This window comes from Uloborus diversus, chromosome 7, assembly GCF_026930045.1.
Source record: "Uloborus diversus isolate 005 chromosome 7, Udiv.v.3.1, whole genome shotgun sequence".
In the NCBI taxonomy this organism is placed as follows: domain Eukaryota; kingdom Metazoa; phylum Arthropoda; class Arachnida; order Araneae; family Uloboridae; genus Uloborus; species Uloborus diversus.
In genome coordinates this window covers 27,936,591-27,954,160 of record NC_072737.1, presented here as the reverse complement: position 1 = coordinate 27,954,160, position 17,570 = coordinate 27,936,591, and the positions used below count along the sequence as shown (strand labels likewise).

Genomic DNA, 17,570 nt, shown 5'->3' with positions numbered 1-17,570 from the left:
GATGATTGCTGAAGTCAAACGAAGGATAGTGATAAGTCATAAAACCTGAGAACAAGGATATCGTAACTCAAAAATAGTGATTTCTGATTTGTGTGTGCTTTATCAGTTGATGTTCTTTTTAACCGACTTCAAAAAGAAGGCGGTTATCAGTTCATACGGTATGTATGTTTTTTTTTTTTTTTTTTTTTTTTTTGTCCACTTACAGCGTCTCACCTAGTGAACCGATTTTGATGATTTTTTTTTAAATGGATAGGGGATGACTCAACTTAGGTCCCATTACTTTGTTTGACCATATTTGTTCGATAGAAAAAAAGTTATGGGCAAAAAACAGTAAATTTCATGTAGTTTCTTTATTAAATGATTAAATATAAAACCCATTGTTTGGTGCCATACAACAATAACATTAATAGTAAGTGTAATGATAATTTTGAATGAAGGCTTCTCTGAAGCAAGCATCAAGTTTCTTCAGTGTTATTGCTTTATAGTCGGTGTAAACCTAATCTCAAAGTGAGATAATACTCTGATTAAGATCTGCTAAGGCCTTCACAATGCTACCAGGTTAAGTTTAGTGTTTTTATCGTTATCAACTATGCCAATAACAGATGTTCTGGACTAAGTAAGGAGATGCAGGGTTGCATCACAAGCAACTTGTATGCTGTGAAATGTACATTAGTTAGGGGAAACGTAATATTTAAATGGTTATAATTAAATTAACACACTAATAAATTCCACAGAGGAAAAAGGGTAATTTTTTAGCGGCAATCGCTTAAAGTATTAAGGCATGTTTATAATTTTTTTTAGTATGGAGCATTTTTATGTAAAAAATAAGGTGAAGTTTCGTGATGGTAACTCTTACTATTTTTGAAATATTTACACTAAAAAGAATGAAATAAAAAATTTTGAAAAACAAAAATAGAGCCGACTTCAAAAGTGCTCTAAAAAGTGAAAAATAATTTTATTGTTTAAACACCATCGATAATATTTTTAAACATAATTTTTGAAGTAGGCGCAAAACAGATAGACAAAATCATTCACAACAATAACTCAGCTACAACTATAAATTTAAACAAGCCCAGTTTCTTCTCTACCTTATACATTATGCATTGATAACAGCATATTTTAGTAATGATACAAATGTTTCGTTCCTAACTTTGGATATTTTTTGAAAAAAAATATGAACGAAGCATATGGTTACACTGGATTTTACTTTTTGTTTTTGCGCCAACTTCAAAAATTATGTTTAAAAATATTATCGATGGTGTTTAAACAATAAAATTATTTTTCACTTTTTAGAGCACTTTTGAAGTCGGTTCTATTTTTGGTTTTCAAAAATTTTTCGTACAGTATCATTCCTGAATGTTGTTTCCGTGGAAGAGCAAAGCATATGATACAGAAAACATATGTACAGTAGGATTTCCGGAAAGAAAACGAAACTCGATATTTCAAGTCACACACCCTCTTATACTTTTCCTTTTAGGTCAAAACAATTGTCAAAAAAGGTTTCATATGGTTTTAACTACGGCAACCCGTGCCTACTTGTGCCTAAAAGTGTGAACCAGCACTGTGTACTAGAAATTTTTTTGGAAGTTTGGAACTTCCTGTTGATAAAGCGTTGCCCCTGTAGCCCCCCATGTACCACACAAACATTCATCCAAATAAATAAAAAAAAAGTTAGGTGTCCAGCAAGAGGTCTAAAACTTGTAATTTTCTTCAAAAATTGATTTTTTTCTCTGTATTTTGTTTTCAATGTAAGGTAAATTTTAAGAAGTTATCAAGCCGAAAAATATAGACAGTAGTGTCTATAATTAGCGTTAAGTAGCAATGTTTGCTCTCTTTCAATATTTGTCTCCCACATGGTACTCAAAATATGTTTTTTTTTTTTCAATTGTAAGTTAAATTTTTCATTTGAAATACATAATTTTTTTATAATTCATTTGCAAATGTTGATTTAAAAAGTGTTTGCTAATAATTTTTTAACTTGATACTTTATTTAAATGTACATGTAATTTTTTAAAAGATGAATCGAAAAAATAATTTTTTTGGAAGAAAATAATAAATTTTAGGCCTCCTGCTGGACATCAAAATATTTTTTAAATTGGATAAATATTTTTGTGCTATATGTGAGGCTATAGGAGCATCGTTTTATTAACAAGAAATTTTGAACTTCCAAAAAAGATTTTTTAAAATATTATTTAACCTAATACACAGAGGGCTGGTTACACTTTCAGGTGCTTGCTCAAATTATATGAAATTGCTTTACAATCGTTTTGACCTTAAAGGAAAAATTAAACAATCTTTCGAGGATATTGTAACTCAAATTCAAGCTAATTCTGACGAAAAAAAAGAAAGAAAGCGACGAAGATAACGACAAATAGGAAAGACAAAGGGGAAGAAATCTCAACATACACTATAGCATTTGATCTGTAGAAATCATTTTCAAATCCAGGGATGCAAATGACCATAATTTTTCGGGCGATGAGCCCTCCTCGAACACAATAACAAAGGAAAGACACTATTATAAGACACATCAAAGCAAAATAACCAACTTTTTTGGTACTGTACTGAAATTAGAAAAACAAAGTAATTATGTCCTAATTAAATGTTGAAAGAAAAGTGTGACATAATTTATGGACAGCCTCTTAGTTGGTATGGTACGTTCTCGATGAACCAAGGTGAATTCTAATGGAAATTATATACTTACTATCTGTTTCCCAAGTGAAATGTCAATTCAAAAGGCGGGACCTATTGCAAACAAATAAATAGGCTTTTAAAAAAAGAAAATCAGAATTCTTTTTTTTTTTTCCGGTCGATGACTTAAAGTTCTAACGCATTTGATTAGTTTTTAATCAAATAAGTAAAGAAAAGGAGAAACTTGGTGATTATTGAAACAATATCCAAATTTTATATTTCTATAACTTGTGCATAAGACATGGACAGTTCTCTAGTTCAGCAACTCTAGTGTGAACTAGAGTTGCAGAAAAGTCATCATTTTTTTGAAACGAATATTTGAGACTGCAAAGTGCTTTTCTTCAGTTTATTAGCATTCTAAAATGTAATTTTGCAAGTTTTATGAAACCTAATACGTGCCAAAATTTTCCCATTCAAAATGGCAAATAACTAAACAACAAAAAAGTGAAAATAAACGCGTAAAATTTTGTCGAAAAGCAACCAAAATAACTTTCGATGGGGAAACAACATTCTACATTCCGATTCCACCGCACAGTGAAACCTGTGTAAGTTGACCACCTGCGGTACAGTACTTCTGTGAGCAACTTAGACAAGTGTTTGTAATGGAGGTTGTCTGTATCTGAGTGATAGTAGTGGTCAACTTACAAGTGTGTTACACTTTACAGGTTTAACTGTGCCGTGTTACCCACCCGCCCACAAAGGTGCACACAGCCCTTTTCAGAGCTTCGCCGCCCCCCCCCCCCCCTCCGCCACCACACCTTCCCAAGAACAAGATCTCCCCAAATACAACATCAAAAACCTTATAAAATCACCCCCACCCCGCCCTCAAAAAAAATCAATGGTCGCTCCTGCCAAACTTGCGGACGAGAGGAGACAGTGTGCTGCTTCATTATTGATATTTGGCAGGGGCGGCCCTGTACTTAAATATTTGGGAGGACAGACATTCTCAATTGACAAATGGAACTCCACATTTTGTCGATTGATGATAATTTTGCCAAATAGAACTCCAACTTTAACCTAATGATGATCATTTTGCAAAATTATCAGAACTTCCCGAGAGTCCCTAATCTGGGCAAGTCACTACTGTGATAGGAACAGGGGACCCTCGGGTGTGATGTGATGCCAAATTATCAAACAAAATTTGCCGGGAAATTTTTGGAAGATCGCAATGACCTCCCGTCGAGGCGCCACTGGATATTGGGTATTAGAAAAGGTATTGGGTGCCCCGAGGAAATCCCTGTTCTATACGTATAACGCTCTGGATTTGGTTCATTAAAGAAAAGTGAATATTTTCAGCTCATATTCTGTTTCTATCGAGTCGAATAAAGCAAGGAAACAAGAGCTTAAGTTTCCTGCAAAACGGGTTGAACATCACGCTCTAAAACTGACCCTGGGTCACTCTCACGAATACAAATGTAGGTCGTTTGTATATTGGAAAGGGAAACGAGAAGGTGGAGGAGGACTCCTTTCTCTCGACTCTTCGCACTTCCTTGAAGCATTGCAAAAACGGAATGGGAATCATAGAAGAAGATTTGAGTATGTTGGGGTGCTCACTCCACGTTTCGATTACCTCTCGAAGGTTCGTCAGAAAAGGAGTTGTAGCTATATTATTTTTGATATTTGCGATTATTTTAATTAAAAATATTTTGCATCAGGATAGTTTGAACAAGGATCATATGATGCTCATGCGTAACGATGGTAAGTTTTTTTTTTTTTTAAATCTATCTCTCTCTCTCTTTTCACTACAATTACCACTAATAATAGATACACCAGGAATAGTCATCGGATTAACACATCGCTATAGACTTGTCGATCACAAAACTATTTCTTTTTGGTCCGCATAAACTGAGGTGTTGACACTAAAGGGGTTAGGTCAAAAAATGGTTTCTTCTTCCAAATTGCAGATGCATCCCAGTTTTCAAATTTATGCTAATTATATGCTGGCAGAATTCCTCCTTAATAAATAAGGTTGAACTCTTCCAGATAATTTTAATAAATTTGTAGACTGGGATACATATGCAATTTGGAAGAAGTAAGCAAGAAGAAACCATTTTTTCAATTAACACGCTTTTCAATGTCAACGCCACAACTGTCGGATAATTATATTACTGCACAGCACCTTCAATACTCTTTCGGTTTAAAAATGTCAACGCTAAACTTTGTTCTCGTATAACAAATTCACATAAAAAGTGGTTTGAAGATAGTCTTTTTGTGCACCTATTTCGCAATGTGATCTATTCATGTAAAAAGTTCAAAGTTCCAAAGTGTACTCATAATGATTTTGTGCTGTTTTTTTATGTGTTTATCAATAATTATACTGCTAGAGCGCAGTTGTTTAAAGTATTTTTTTCCTAACTCTTCTCGCAAACAAACGGAAAAATCTACTAGAATGTTGAACACGACCAAGTTCTCAACACCATGGGTTCCTAAAGTGGGTGCTGTTCACCCTAAACTATACCTCCTCTTTTTATCTCAGTTTCAATCCCCCATTCTATTAATCTATCAACAATTTCACGGACGCGAATGACATGCCATACATTTTACCTGCAAAGAAAAAACACATGAATGTCACTTCATTCAAATTTACAGATCACGACTAGTTATACAATAAATCATCTATTTTTGTAGCTGAATAACATTTTTACTGTTCACGAACGTGTTAATGAGGTAAATAAATCAACGTCAAAACATGTTTCGCTCTGACAGTCAGATAACAAAAGTGATATGAAATTAATTAAACGAAATCTTTTATCAATTACTTACTCTATAATGATCGATAGCCTAATTTATTTGAATCATGATAATAGTGCTCACTGAATATTACTTAGTACTTTACCCCACGATGACATTTAATTAGTCACTCATGATTTCATCATCGATTAGTGCGTGCCAACAGCAATGGGGAATTTACAGATTTGGGGACCCGTCGCAATGTATTTATTTATTTATTTATTTATTTTGAGGGGACCTTAAAGACGAACAGAATTACGTAAAGAATGTTTTAAGAGCCTTTTAGATTCTCTTTCGCGGCCCTCGTGACATAGGGGCCATTCATTAATTACTTAAAGGTCTCGAGTGGGAGGGGGTGGGAAAATCTCTACATATCCTTACTTGGGGAGGGGGTCAAACACATTCTTACGTAATATTTTCGAAGTCGATATCCTATATTAGAAATCGCGCGGTCAAATGATTTGGCAGGGATCATATTTCATTTGCGTTTGGAAGGTAAGAAACGTATTAGGAAGAGCTGTTTTTATTTGTTTCACAAAGGTGTAAAATATAATAAATGAATCGCACTATGTGTGGTATGTTTTATTCTTAATTGGTATCGCATCATAAACATAAAAAAATGTCGAAAAAACATTAGCCTAGATTCCAACATTTTAGTAAATATTTCGTTACACAAAAAGGTTCTTAAAAATTTTTTAATAACGATTCCAGTGATGTATAATTCTTTATTTTATTATTTTGAAAAACAAAATGGAATCTTAGAAGTATATGTAAGAATGGGGGGAGGGGGTCGAAAATTGCCAAAATCATCCTTACGTAATTAATGAATGGTCTCATAGGAGTCCCTCGCATTTGCGATAGTTGTGACATGGAAATTCCGCTACTGGAAAACGGGGGCTAGAACATTGAGAAGAAATAGGGCTTAAACGTAAGAGAATTATTATAAGATTGATTTTGGTTCTGTATCAATGAAAAAGAAATGTACATTTAAAACATAAGTAGATATTTAATAAGTTAAATGGAAAATTCTTTAATTGAAACTAATTATTATTTTCAGCTAAGAACGAAAATACCGGTATTCTACCTCAGAAAATAACGGTATTACGAAATTGCTCAAATAACCGGTATTCGGTAATCCGGTATAACGGTATTGCAATCACTATTCTCAACATTTTCACTATTGAGGACCACATAATACCTTCCGAATCCGAAGTGGACCACATACAGTAGAAATCATTTTTCCACAACATTGTATTAGGGCAAATGAGATGTTTTCAAGAAGTTTATTTAAGAAATTTAATTACAGATATGAAAATGATATAGATTAATTTTCACTAGCTGTTCCTGTTAGCTGTTCGCGGGCCACCTGAAAATTGCTCGTGGATCACAGGTTGATAATCACTGCTCTAGTCTAGGCTAGATTTTTCGTTTTATCTATGGTGAGGTTGAATCACATCAGAATTGTAATTATTTATTTATTTTTGCTGTAATTTTCAACGGGAAAAAACTCCTTCACTTCGTACCCTGCTGCGATCTCAAAATGTTATTTTTTTTCCAAAACGCTTATTTTATAAATTCAGTGACTAAAAGTAGTACATTTGACTGAAGAAAACAACCCCATTCTTAGTAATATTCCATGTTCAAATGAGCTAATTTATTAAAGTTAAATCGCTTTTCAAAAGTTTTCGTTCAATCCTCAAACGATGTGCGTGTGTGTGATTTTTATTTATTAATTTCTTTAAAAGTAGAGAAGTAGCGACGAGATTTCAAAAGTAGTTGGGAAGTCGCTACATTAAAAAAAATATATAGTTGTAGTAAGTTTATTACATTTGTAGTAAAGTAGTTGTAGTTAGCTACCAAGAAAATGTTAGCTTTTCCAACCATTGAGTCAATATCATATACTCACTAATGGGTAATTCCATGTCAAGTGATCCAAAATTTGAGAAATTTTTTCCCTCACCTTTTTGTATTTCTTTGAAATTTGGCTCATCGATTGTACCCTTTGAGGTAATCAAAAGTCCAAATTTTTAGATTTTTATCTCTATTATTTTTTTATTTATGACATTTTGATTTTTCGAAAAACCCGCTTTTTTTCATGGATGCTTGAACATAAAATGGACAATAACTCAGCACCAAATATAGATAGAAAGATTTGGTAAAAAGCATTTTAAAGTACATTAGTTGCTGTTTAATGGGATATGCAACATGACTAATTTCAAAAAGAATTTAATTTTTAAAAAATAAAATTTAAATTTCTTAAAAAAAGTATAATGAATTTTTTTTAAAAAATTCTCAAAAATTTTTGTATATTTTATCTTTATTTGTGCAAAGTTTCAAGTTGGGATCTCAATGGAATCATATTTTTATGAATTTTTAAATAAAATTTGACTTATGAAATAATGACATTTTTCAGATTCTAACTAGTTAAAAATGGGGTTCTCTCACTGGGGATGGTCTGGTAAGTAGTAATTGATCATAATTATGCTTGAAATGAGCTGACGTGAATTTGTAAATTGGCAAGCACCCCCCCCCCCCCCCGCACCACCACTTTTATTTTATTTTTCAAAACTATTTTCAAAATGTAAAAAATAAATAAATGAATAAAAAGCCAAAATGAATAGTAAACTTATTAAAAATTGGTAAATGTTCTTCTTTAAAGTAAGAAAAAGACCCCCCTCCCCCGGGCCACCACTTTTATTATTTTTTTCCAAAACTATTTTCAAAATGTAAAAAATAAATAAATGAATAAAATAAAACAAAATGAATAGAAAACATATTAAAAGCTGGTAAATGTTCTTCTTTAAAGCAAGACAAAGTATATTACCCCCCCCCCCCCCACTCACTCACACATACGATTAACACTATACTAGTATCACGCTTCACCTGATGCTTTTTTTTTTTTTCAGACCAAGTGTTTCTTTTTCAATCCGAACTTCACAAAGTGTACTTGATTATTTCACTATCTGATAAGGAAAGTTACGATTCATTTCGTCCCTTACCCCTGCACCAACTGTCAATTTTGGATGGAGGAAAGAAATAGTTTGCCCCAAGGTCACAGCAAAATAGGAGTGTTTCCCCCCGTGCTGTTTCATTCTTTTTACACTAAACTAAAAATAAATCTAAGTATCAGGTCATATGTTTGTCCGCATAAAACTAACTGTCTTTCTACAACATTTGGAGTGCAGCTGTTTTTTCTTTTCTTTAATGCTAGTTTTCTTTTAATTTCACTTGTAAACGAGAGCAATGCAGCGAGATCTATTTATACATATATTAAAAGCAGTTATAGATCAAACAAATTTTGCTAATTTGAGCATAACCTTCTATGTTGTTATGTTTCATTCCAGATTGCCCCCCCTCCCCCTACCGTCCCACTTTCCGAAAGAAAATAAAGCTGCAAATGAGTGGTTCTCTTCAGTTTTTCTGACTTTTAGTTTTATGATCCCCCCCCCCTTTATAAGCTTTAGTCACTACTGATGTTTAGCAGCGTGCGTCCCAGTTTATTATGGTTATAACTCTTACGTGCCGGCTTTTTTTTAAATACAGTTTTGAAAAAAAAAAAAAAAGATAAAGTGGTTGTTTGGCGGAGGGGGGGGGGTACTAAAAAGTCATGTCAGTTCATTTCAAGCATAGTCATGATTAATTACTACTTACTAGACCATCCCCAGTAAAAGAACTCCATATTAAAAAAATAATAAAAGTGGTGGCCCGGGGGAGGGGGGGTCTTTTTCTTACTTTAAAGAAGAACATTTACCAATTTTTAATAAGTTTACTATTCATTTTGGTTTTTTATTCATTTATTTATTTTTTACATTTTGAAAATAGTTTTGAAAAAAAAAATAAAAGTGGTGGTGCGGGGGGGGGGGGGGATGCTTGCCAATTTACAAATTCACGTCAGCTCATTTCAAGCATAATTAGGATCAATTACTACTTACTAGACCATCCCTAGTGAGAGAACCCCATTTTTAACTAGTTAGAATCTGAAAAATGTCATTATTTCATAAGTCAAATTTTATTTAAAAATTCATAAAAATATGATCCCATTGAGATCCCAACTTGAAACTTTGCACAAATAAAGATAAAATATACAAAGATTTTTGAGAATTTAAAAAAAAAATTTCATTATACCTTTTTTGAAAAATTTAAATTTAAAATTTAAATTTCATTTTTTTTAAATTAAATTTTTTTTGAAATTAGTCATGTTGCATATCCCATTAAACAGCAACTAATGTACTTTAAAATGCTTTTTACCAAATCTTTCTATCTATATTTGGTGCTGAGTTATCGTCCATTTTATGTTCAAGCATCCATGAAAAAAAGAGGGTTTTTCGAAAAATCAAAGTGTCATAAATAAAAAAATAATAGAGATAAAAATCTAAAAATTTGGACTTTTGATTACCTCAAAGGGTACAATCGATGAGCCAAATTTCAAAAAAATACAAAAAGGTGAGGGAAAAAACTTTGGATCACTTGACATGGAATGACTCTAATTCGAAATATATTTAGGTAATGAATTCCAAAAGTTACTCTACTATGTCCAGCATCCCACAACTCTTTGCAATGCAGCTCTCTCACTGGGCGGCACTAAAGATTCTAAAAACAGAACAGATGGTGATAAGGTCCTTTGTCAGGATTCTGGGCATCCCCTGGGACCATCTTGTTTAGTCTATTCTTTTGGGTTAGTAATTGCTATGATTTTTTTTTTAATTTGATGCTAGTTTTAGAGAAGATATTGATGAACCAATCATTTCAGGGAAAACGACGAATGGTCTTTTGAAGAAGCCGCGGAGAGGTTTGGTTGTCAGGTCTTCACCTTTGACCCCAGCATGAAATTGGACAATCATCAACACAAGCCTAATATTTGGTTCTACCGCTTAGGAATATCAAATTTTAACGAAGACAGGTAGATTGATAATTTTTTAAATAAATATCTTTAAAAAGTATCTTATATATTAGTTCGAAAGGGTGTTTTTTCGTAGGTAAACCATAACTTATTTAATAGTTCATCAGATTTTCAAGTTAAGACGTAATTTTAAAGATTTTTTCACCACTAGGGTAACAGCACCAGTAACAGACAAGGGTCCGGTAACAGACAGTCGTAAGTTTGGATTTAAATATTCAGAATTTTAGGCGGGTTAAACTGATGTTGCTGCGACCAATGAATACGGTGCAACCATCTAGTGTTATCAGAATGAATTTTATGAGCCAGTTGGTATTTACAAGGCAGTGGTGGAAGGTTATGAACAGATACCACGAGGTCTGTCGGTGTTTCATGTTCATTTGCATTTAATAAGGTTTTAGATCTAAAAATAAAGAACTTTTGCATATTTTGAATAGAAAAGGGGAATTCTGTCCATTACTCATTCTCTCCGCATCCTATCTGTTACTGGGTGTCATCGGAGTTGTTGTCTGTTACTGGGGGTCGGACCTTTTTTCGAAATTGAACAAAAAAAAAATAGAATTAACTCATTCAGAGGACCCAGAAGCAGTTAAACGTTAGATGAGATGTAGACTAGTTACATGAGAGAAAAATAGTTTTAAAAGTCTAAATACGTTAAAAGGCTCAGAAAATTGAGTTAACCTGAGAGCAATGTCTTAAGCATGTCTGTTACTGGTGCCGTTATCCTATGAGCAAAAAATAAACAAACAGTACAAAAATCCTGAAAGCAGCCAAAATGAATTCCTATTGTCGTGATTCAGAATTCAATAGACAGATCTCGCGACAATCTAAGGAGAAGAAATAACCGTAAAAGTTGGGGAATATGGGACAATGTGAAATGGTGAGATATTTGCTTTTTTTTAGCGCCATCTATCTGATAATATTATAACTATGCAATAAGACATGTAGTCGATTCCAGTCAAAAAAAAGAAATGTTAACTCTGAAAATCAAAGAATATGATAATAGAAGCGATTTTCAAAAATTGATGCAAATGTAAAACTTTGCTGGAAAGCAAAAATTATTAGTTATTACAAAATGATTAGGAACTTGTTGTTAACATTTCAAATATTAATTTGAGACCTACCGGTGCAATGTTTATTTAATTTTAAGTTTATTTTTATTTTAAATGTTTTTTACAGTTAGTAAAGTGCATGCGGGGCAAAGTAAAATAATTCATTTCACTAATTTATTTAATCATTATTAAGTCACTTACGTAATCATTTATTAATTAGTTATTTCACAGTCCTTAATTTATTAATTCGCACATTTATTAATCACTCATGTTTTTTTATTCATTCCCTATTTTAGTCCCTCATTTGTTTTTTCTCGTATATTAACTAATTTATTTATTTATTCGTTTGTTGTTTCATTATCTATCCATTTATTCTTTTATTACTTTATTTCCTCATTTATCTAATGAAAAATATTTTTAAAACCAAACAGAAAATATTTCATTCGAAAAATATTTCATTTTTCACTTTGCCCTATGGGGGAAAAAGTGAATATTCCACTTTTTTTTTCTTTTTTTTTTTTTTTTTTTTGAAAGTACAAATTTACTGCCGAAAACCATCTGGTATGTTGTGGCCATCATGAAACTTTTTTCTATCTCTGTTTTATGAATTCTTGGATTAAACAAAACTCATGTACTCTTCACGTGCTCGCTTCTACAAAACTCTGATATTCGCAAAAACGAAGATATTTCGATAATTGAGAATTTATAGTATAAGTCATAACATAAGTGCTTCAAAGTGACACTAAATTTACTTTTAGCTGCAATGTAAAATGCTATTCATTTTTCTATCTTAATATCTAAAACATTACATTTAGATGCATTGTTTTTATAACCAGATCCATAAAGGAAGTTAATTAGAAGATGTTTCAGTAAATCCATAAAAGAAAAATATTTTTTGTATTGTATTCTTGCTCAAAACTGAAATTGCATTTCGCTTCTTCATTAGATTTCTGCTGAAACAAATGATGACGTGGAGAATGAGAACTTTAGATAGTATAATGGATATGCTTGGCCATCAAAATAAAACCATCGATGTGCTCAAGTTGGACATCGAAGGCGACGAATGGAACGTTTTAGAATACATGCTCCAGAAGGGTTTGTTTGAAGTAAGTGCATATATTTAAAGAGAATCGAATACTAGTTTTAGTAGGGTAGACGGGGGCATGTTTACGCATGGGGGCACATTTACGCAGTGTCCTTTTTTCCAAACGAATTATAACTGGAGAGCCAACAGTCGTACCAGTTTGATGCTGCTCTCTAGCACATATTCTCGCAAGTTTTTGAGCATCAGTCGAACTTCGGCCTACCATGCAGAAATAATAATTTGTTTTCTATCAAGTTTAGTAAGTTTTGTGTTGAACGTTTTGAAGCTTATTGTGAAAAAGAATAATTAGTTAAGACCAAATATATAAAAATTAGCAGAATTTTATCCTTTTTTGAGAATTGTACCTGTACAAAGCGAAGTATTATTAATTATTTTCACTTAAAAAATAAATCCAAACTTCGGAGACAGGGGCAACTTTACGCGTTGACGTCGGAGCACCTTTACGCATGTTCTTACTTTGTCTTACTTCTAAACGTGCCCTGACTCTTTTTTTCACTCCAAACTGTCTCAAACCTTTTTAGTATTTTCAGGCTATTTAGTTTTGAAAATCACCATTTTTTTTAAATTGAGTTACAAATTCGTATCTTATAGGTTAGAACAATGTAGTGCTGTCTTCATACCCATTCAGTTTTTACTTTATACACTATTCATTCTGTAAGAAATTTGCTTTATTTTAACGATGGTAAGACATTATGTTCAAAACACTAACAGAACCACGTTAAGTGTCAAAATAAATATGCGTAAATGTGCCCCGTATACGGGGCAAGTTTACGCAACTGACTTGGACTCAAAAATATTTTTTTTAACTGTTAAAAACACAAACTGAATAACAACTGAATATACCAATTTTGACCCCAATAACTGCTTCATAAAATCGTCATGTCGAAAATTTCCTAAGTTAAAACATAAAAATTAGAAAATTCATTGAAAAAAAACCGCGTAAACGTGCCCCGGTCTACCCTACAGCATAGAAAAGCTTCAATAAACACTATTAAATAACATGATGCATGAAATACACCGCCAGCTCAGTCAATTCCAGCCGAGGACTGCAGTTCCTCTTTATAAACAGAACACGAAATTAATTTACGTTTTCTTTATGTATGTTGTGCATAAAAGTCGGCATAAGTACACATTAAACTTATTATACAATTAGTCAGCACTAGAATGAAGTATGTTGTTATCTACGGAACCAAACCCCTATTTTAGCACTAGTATTAGGTCTCAATTTACGCGGTTTCGATTTACGCGGCATTTCTGTGGAACGTAACACCCGCGTAAAACGAGGATCTACTGTACAATTATATTGGCCCTAACTAAGAGGTCTGGACTTCTCCCTTGGTAACCTCTTGAACAGAAGTTTCAGGCAGCCAATGGTTGCGTTAATACTTGACTGCAAAAGTCATAAACACCCTTGAGCAACCCCGGAACTCACAGAGAGAAAAAAAATCTATGATTTCGATGATGCAAAACTTAAACCATTACCTTTTCTTCCACCCTTCTGAAAGAAAATTCATTATTGAATTGTTTTGAGATATTTGCTCTCAGAAATAGTTTCACTTGATGATAAAAAAAAAAAAAAAAAAAAAAAAAAAAAATTCTCATTGAAAATAACAAGTCATATTGAAATTCAGATCATCAACGGTTTTCTCCTCGACGTAGATATGTTTCAAGAAATCAGTGAAACACAAAATACATCTAAATAAAATAGAATTGGAAACGGAGTAGTAGACCGACATGACCTAGAGCCTATGAGTTCCTCTTTACACTTTTCCCAATCTCAAATAAGAAACAAAAGAGAACATGTTTACAATCTTACAAAATGCGTCTCGTATTTATTATTTTTCAGTAGATTAGATCTTAGATTGAAAAGCTAAATTAGTTCCAGAAAGGGAATCTGAAACTTAAAATGTCGAACTAGTTCTGCAACACGGAATCTATAACTGAAATACTACATTAATTCTAAAAGATGGAATCTTTTAATGAAATGTTTCATCAGTTTCACAAGACAAAACAGACTGAAGTACGAAAACTAGAGACTGAAATCGAAATGCTATAAACCAGTTTCACAATCTTTCCTCCAAAAAATAAACGTCAACAACCTAGTTTTTCATTTTCTTCGTACAGAAACATAATTCGCATTGACTTAACAAGTTTGAAATCTTCTTCAAGACATACATAAAACAAAAATATATCTTTATACAAATACAAGGTTTCCCCCCCCCCCCCAACTTTGGATAGGCTTTGATACTGGAAAGATGGTTGAATACAAAATAATAATAATAATTTTAATACCCAAAGTAGTAAACAATAAATGTTGCTTCACTACGTAATCACCTTGACAATAGAGGCTTTTGTTATATTCGGGCATAAGCAATGAAACTAAACACTCATTTCATAAATCTTGCCGCCAATGATTTAAAGTGAGTTGTAAAGGTATATTTGAGCTTCCGGTAATTTTAGAAGCGTTGCCTCTCAAGTCAATTCCTTCAGCGATAATTCACTTATAGTGACCTTCGATTTTCCTTAACCACTTGGTCAACTAGTTGAACAAATTCGTCTGTAGTTGCAACTTGCTTCCTTTATGCCTCTTCAACTTGCACATTGGTTCGGTCATTTTGAAACCTTAAACACTATTCGGGAACAACACCATCACTCATACAAGATCTAGGCTCAAGCGACAAGCTGCAAAAATCACATTAGAAGCGGTCTCATCTATCAACAACTTAAAGGCAGAACAGGAATGTGGGCTTCTAACAGTGCAACAAAGAAGAAAATATCTTACAATCAAGTTCACTAATAAAACACAAAGCCGAGACACAGGGCATATCTCCAGAAGAACCTTTTCTCCAGAAGAGATTGGAACAATAAGTCAAGACTCAAAAGATCTTTGACTTACGGCGATGAGATCAGAAAAAGAATGGAACTCAGTCAGTTTTCACACTGCATTGATAGAGCCTTCACTACCCTCTGGTATTCCGAAAAACACTAAAACATTCCTTAATCTTGTTGAACACTGCTCAAAAAAAGAAAGCTCTTGATGTTATTAAAACCAAAAAACTCAGAGCAGTGGAGACGCATTCTAACGCCACACTAGTCCAAGCTTATACAGACGGTTCCTCAGATGAAACAATCTTTTGAGGAAGAAACAGAGTCGACATTATACCACCAGACAACTGAACTAAGACATGGAGCAGGTATAACTTCTAATTTCACGTGTGAGTTGAAAGCTATTCAAGAGGCCTTGAGGGATACAACAATTTGAATGATTTAAATAAAGGTAATGGACTGGTGATTCCAAAGCTGCTCTGAAGGCTCATGGAATCTCAAGGCTCATGCAGGAAATACACAGATTACTTGAAGTAATTGATCAAACGAGGAAAACATACACCACATGCAATGGATACCTGCACGTGTGGGAGTCGACGGCAATGAGGCAGCTGATGAACTGGCTAAAGAGGCAAGGGATCTACCAAAAACCTCGTCACATTTGATGACGCAAGTGCCATTGCCCGATATCGACTTAAAGAGAAAACCATCAAAGTAGATCCCTGAATATGTGAGATAGGTGCCAACAGCGGGATCACAAAGATAATTACCAGATTAAGAACAGGCCCCTTTGTTGGCATGAAAACAAAAGCAAACAAAGACTTATGTAGAAATTGTTCTGATGAAGAACTTAATCAGGTAGGTCACATTTTCAACTGCCTAGCAATACTGGCACTTCTACAGAACATAGGAGCATACCCATTTGACGGAGATTATAGACACAGAAGATTATAGTGCAGCTCGCTGGAGCAGTCTCACCAAAGGATCTATTTGAGTTCTTGTTGGATACGACACCAACCAACCATCCCTCATAATGCTCTCTCTATATGCTCGACTCATTCTTTGGTGAATTTTCGCTACAGTATTCACTTTTGACTGAAAGAAACGAATACACTTCACAAATCCTACTTGGTAGAAGAAAAAATGGAAACAGTCATGTTTACCTCAATGAAACTCAACAAGAAATATCACGTTATACTCGGCAGAGACATAGTGTATAAAAGGGCAGATGAGAATATTATGTACACCAGCCCTTTGTAGTGGGCGACCAGAGGTTGAAAAAGAAAAAAAAAAGCCATTGTATTAAGAAGATGCTCCACGATAGTAACAAATTTTCCAATTATTAAGAATCTTCCGCCCACGATCTTAAGTGAAATTTGTTGCTGAGCCTTACATTTTTTTTAGTTCTTTTGATGTTTAAATAATTACAGTGGAAAACTATCATACGTGCCTATTATTGTTGCTTTCTCTATTTGGTTGGCAGATAAAAATATTTTTTAAAAATATGTCCATAAAGATGTTACTTTATTTCTTTTACTAGAAAATTAACCACTTGTGTGTCGAAATTCACCTGCACGTCATGGAATGGCAACGCAAACTGAACATATTGAGGAACTTGGAAGAAGTAGGTAATATGAGGTTCTTTAGCTCAAGAAAGAATCTAGTCACAATCCCAAAAGCAGTTCCAGGACAAAGGAACAGGACTGAACAATTGTTTTATGAACTAGCGTGGTTCAAAGCATAAACTTACTTTCTTTTTTGTTACACCTTTTATAAAAATTTTGTAAAAATGTGTAAATAATTAAGTTATTGTTAATGAGTTTTGTCATTATAGTGATCCATCACAAATAATGACAACCATTAGGGGCAATGAGCCGTTAAGACAAATAACTGCGGGTCAGGGAGGTTTTTTACATTGAAGATTGCAAGAGGATTAAAGAAGGGTTATCTTGTTATGGGCAAAACGTTTCCAGTCCAACCTGGTGGCATCTAACCGACCTTTGGCCCCTCTCTTTGGCTATGGCTACAGCCCTGAGCCCAACTACACTAAGTAGTCCATTTCAATTTCAGCAAGGTGGTGTGGGTTGACAAGTGAAGGGTGTCTTTTTGGATTATTAAATTGTTTACGCATATATTTGTACTTTGTTCCAGGAACTTAAACCTTGGTTTTTAATTGAAGGGCCACGGGGAAGAATGATCATAGTCCACCATGCTCGAATTTCCCTCGTTACGTTTTTGAGCTTGAAATCTCGAATCGTTTCCAAGTTAGCCT

The 17,570-nt window shown here is 33.5% G+C and overlaps 1 protein-coding gene across 1 annotated transcript; it reads left to right on the top strand.

The window, feature by feature from the left end:
• The first annotated feature begins 4,199 nt into the window (after positions 1–4,199).
• LOC129226349 (probable methyltransferase-like protein 24) lies at positions 4,200–17,042 on the top strand. Its single transcript, XM_054860952.1, has 5 exons — positions 4,200–4,224; positions 9,922–10,093; positions 10,169–10,318; positions 12,314–12,473; positions 16,839–17,042. Exons 1-5 carry the CDS (start codon positions 4,200–4,202, stop codon positions 17,040–17,042), a joined length of 711 nt encoding a protein of 236 aa, XP_054716927.1.
• Positions 17,043–17,570: the final 528 nt, after the last annotated feature.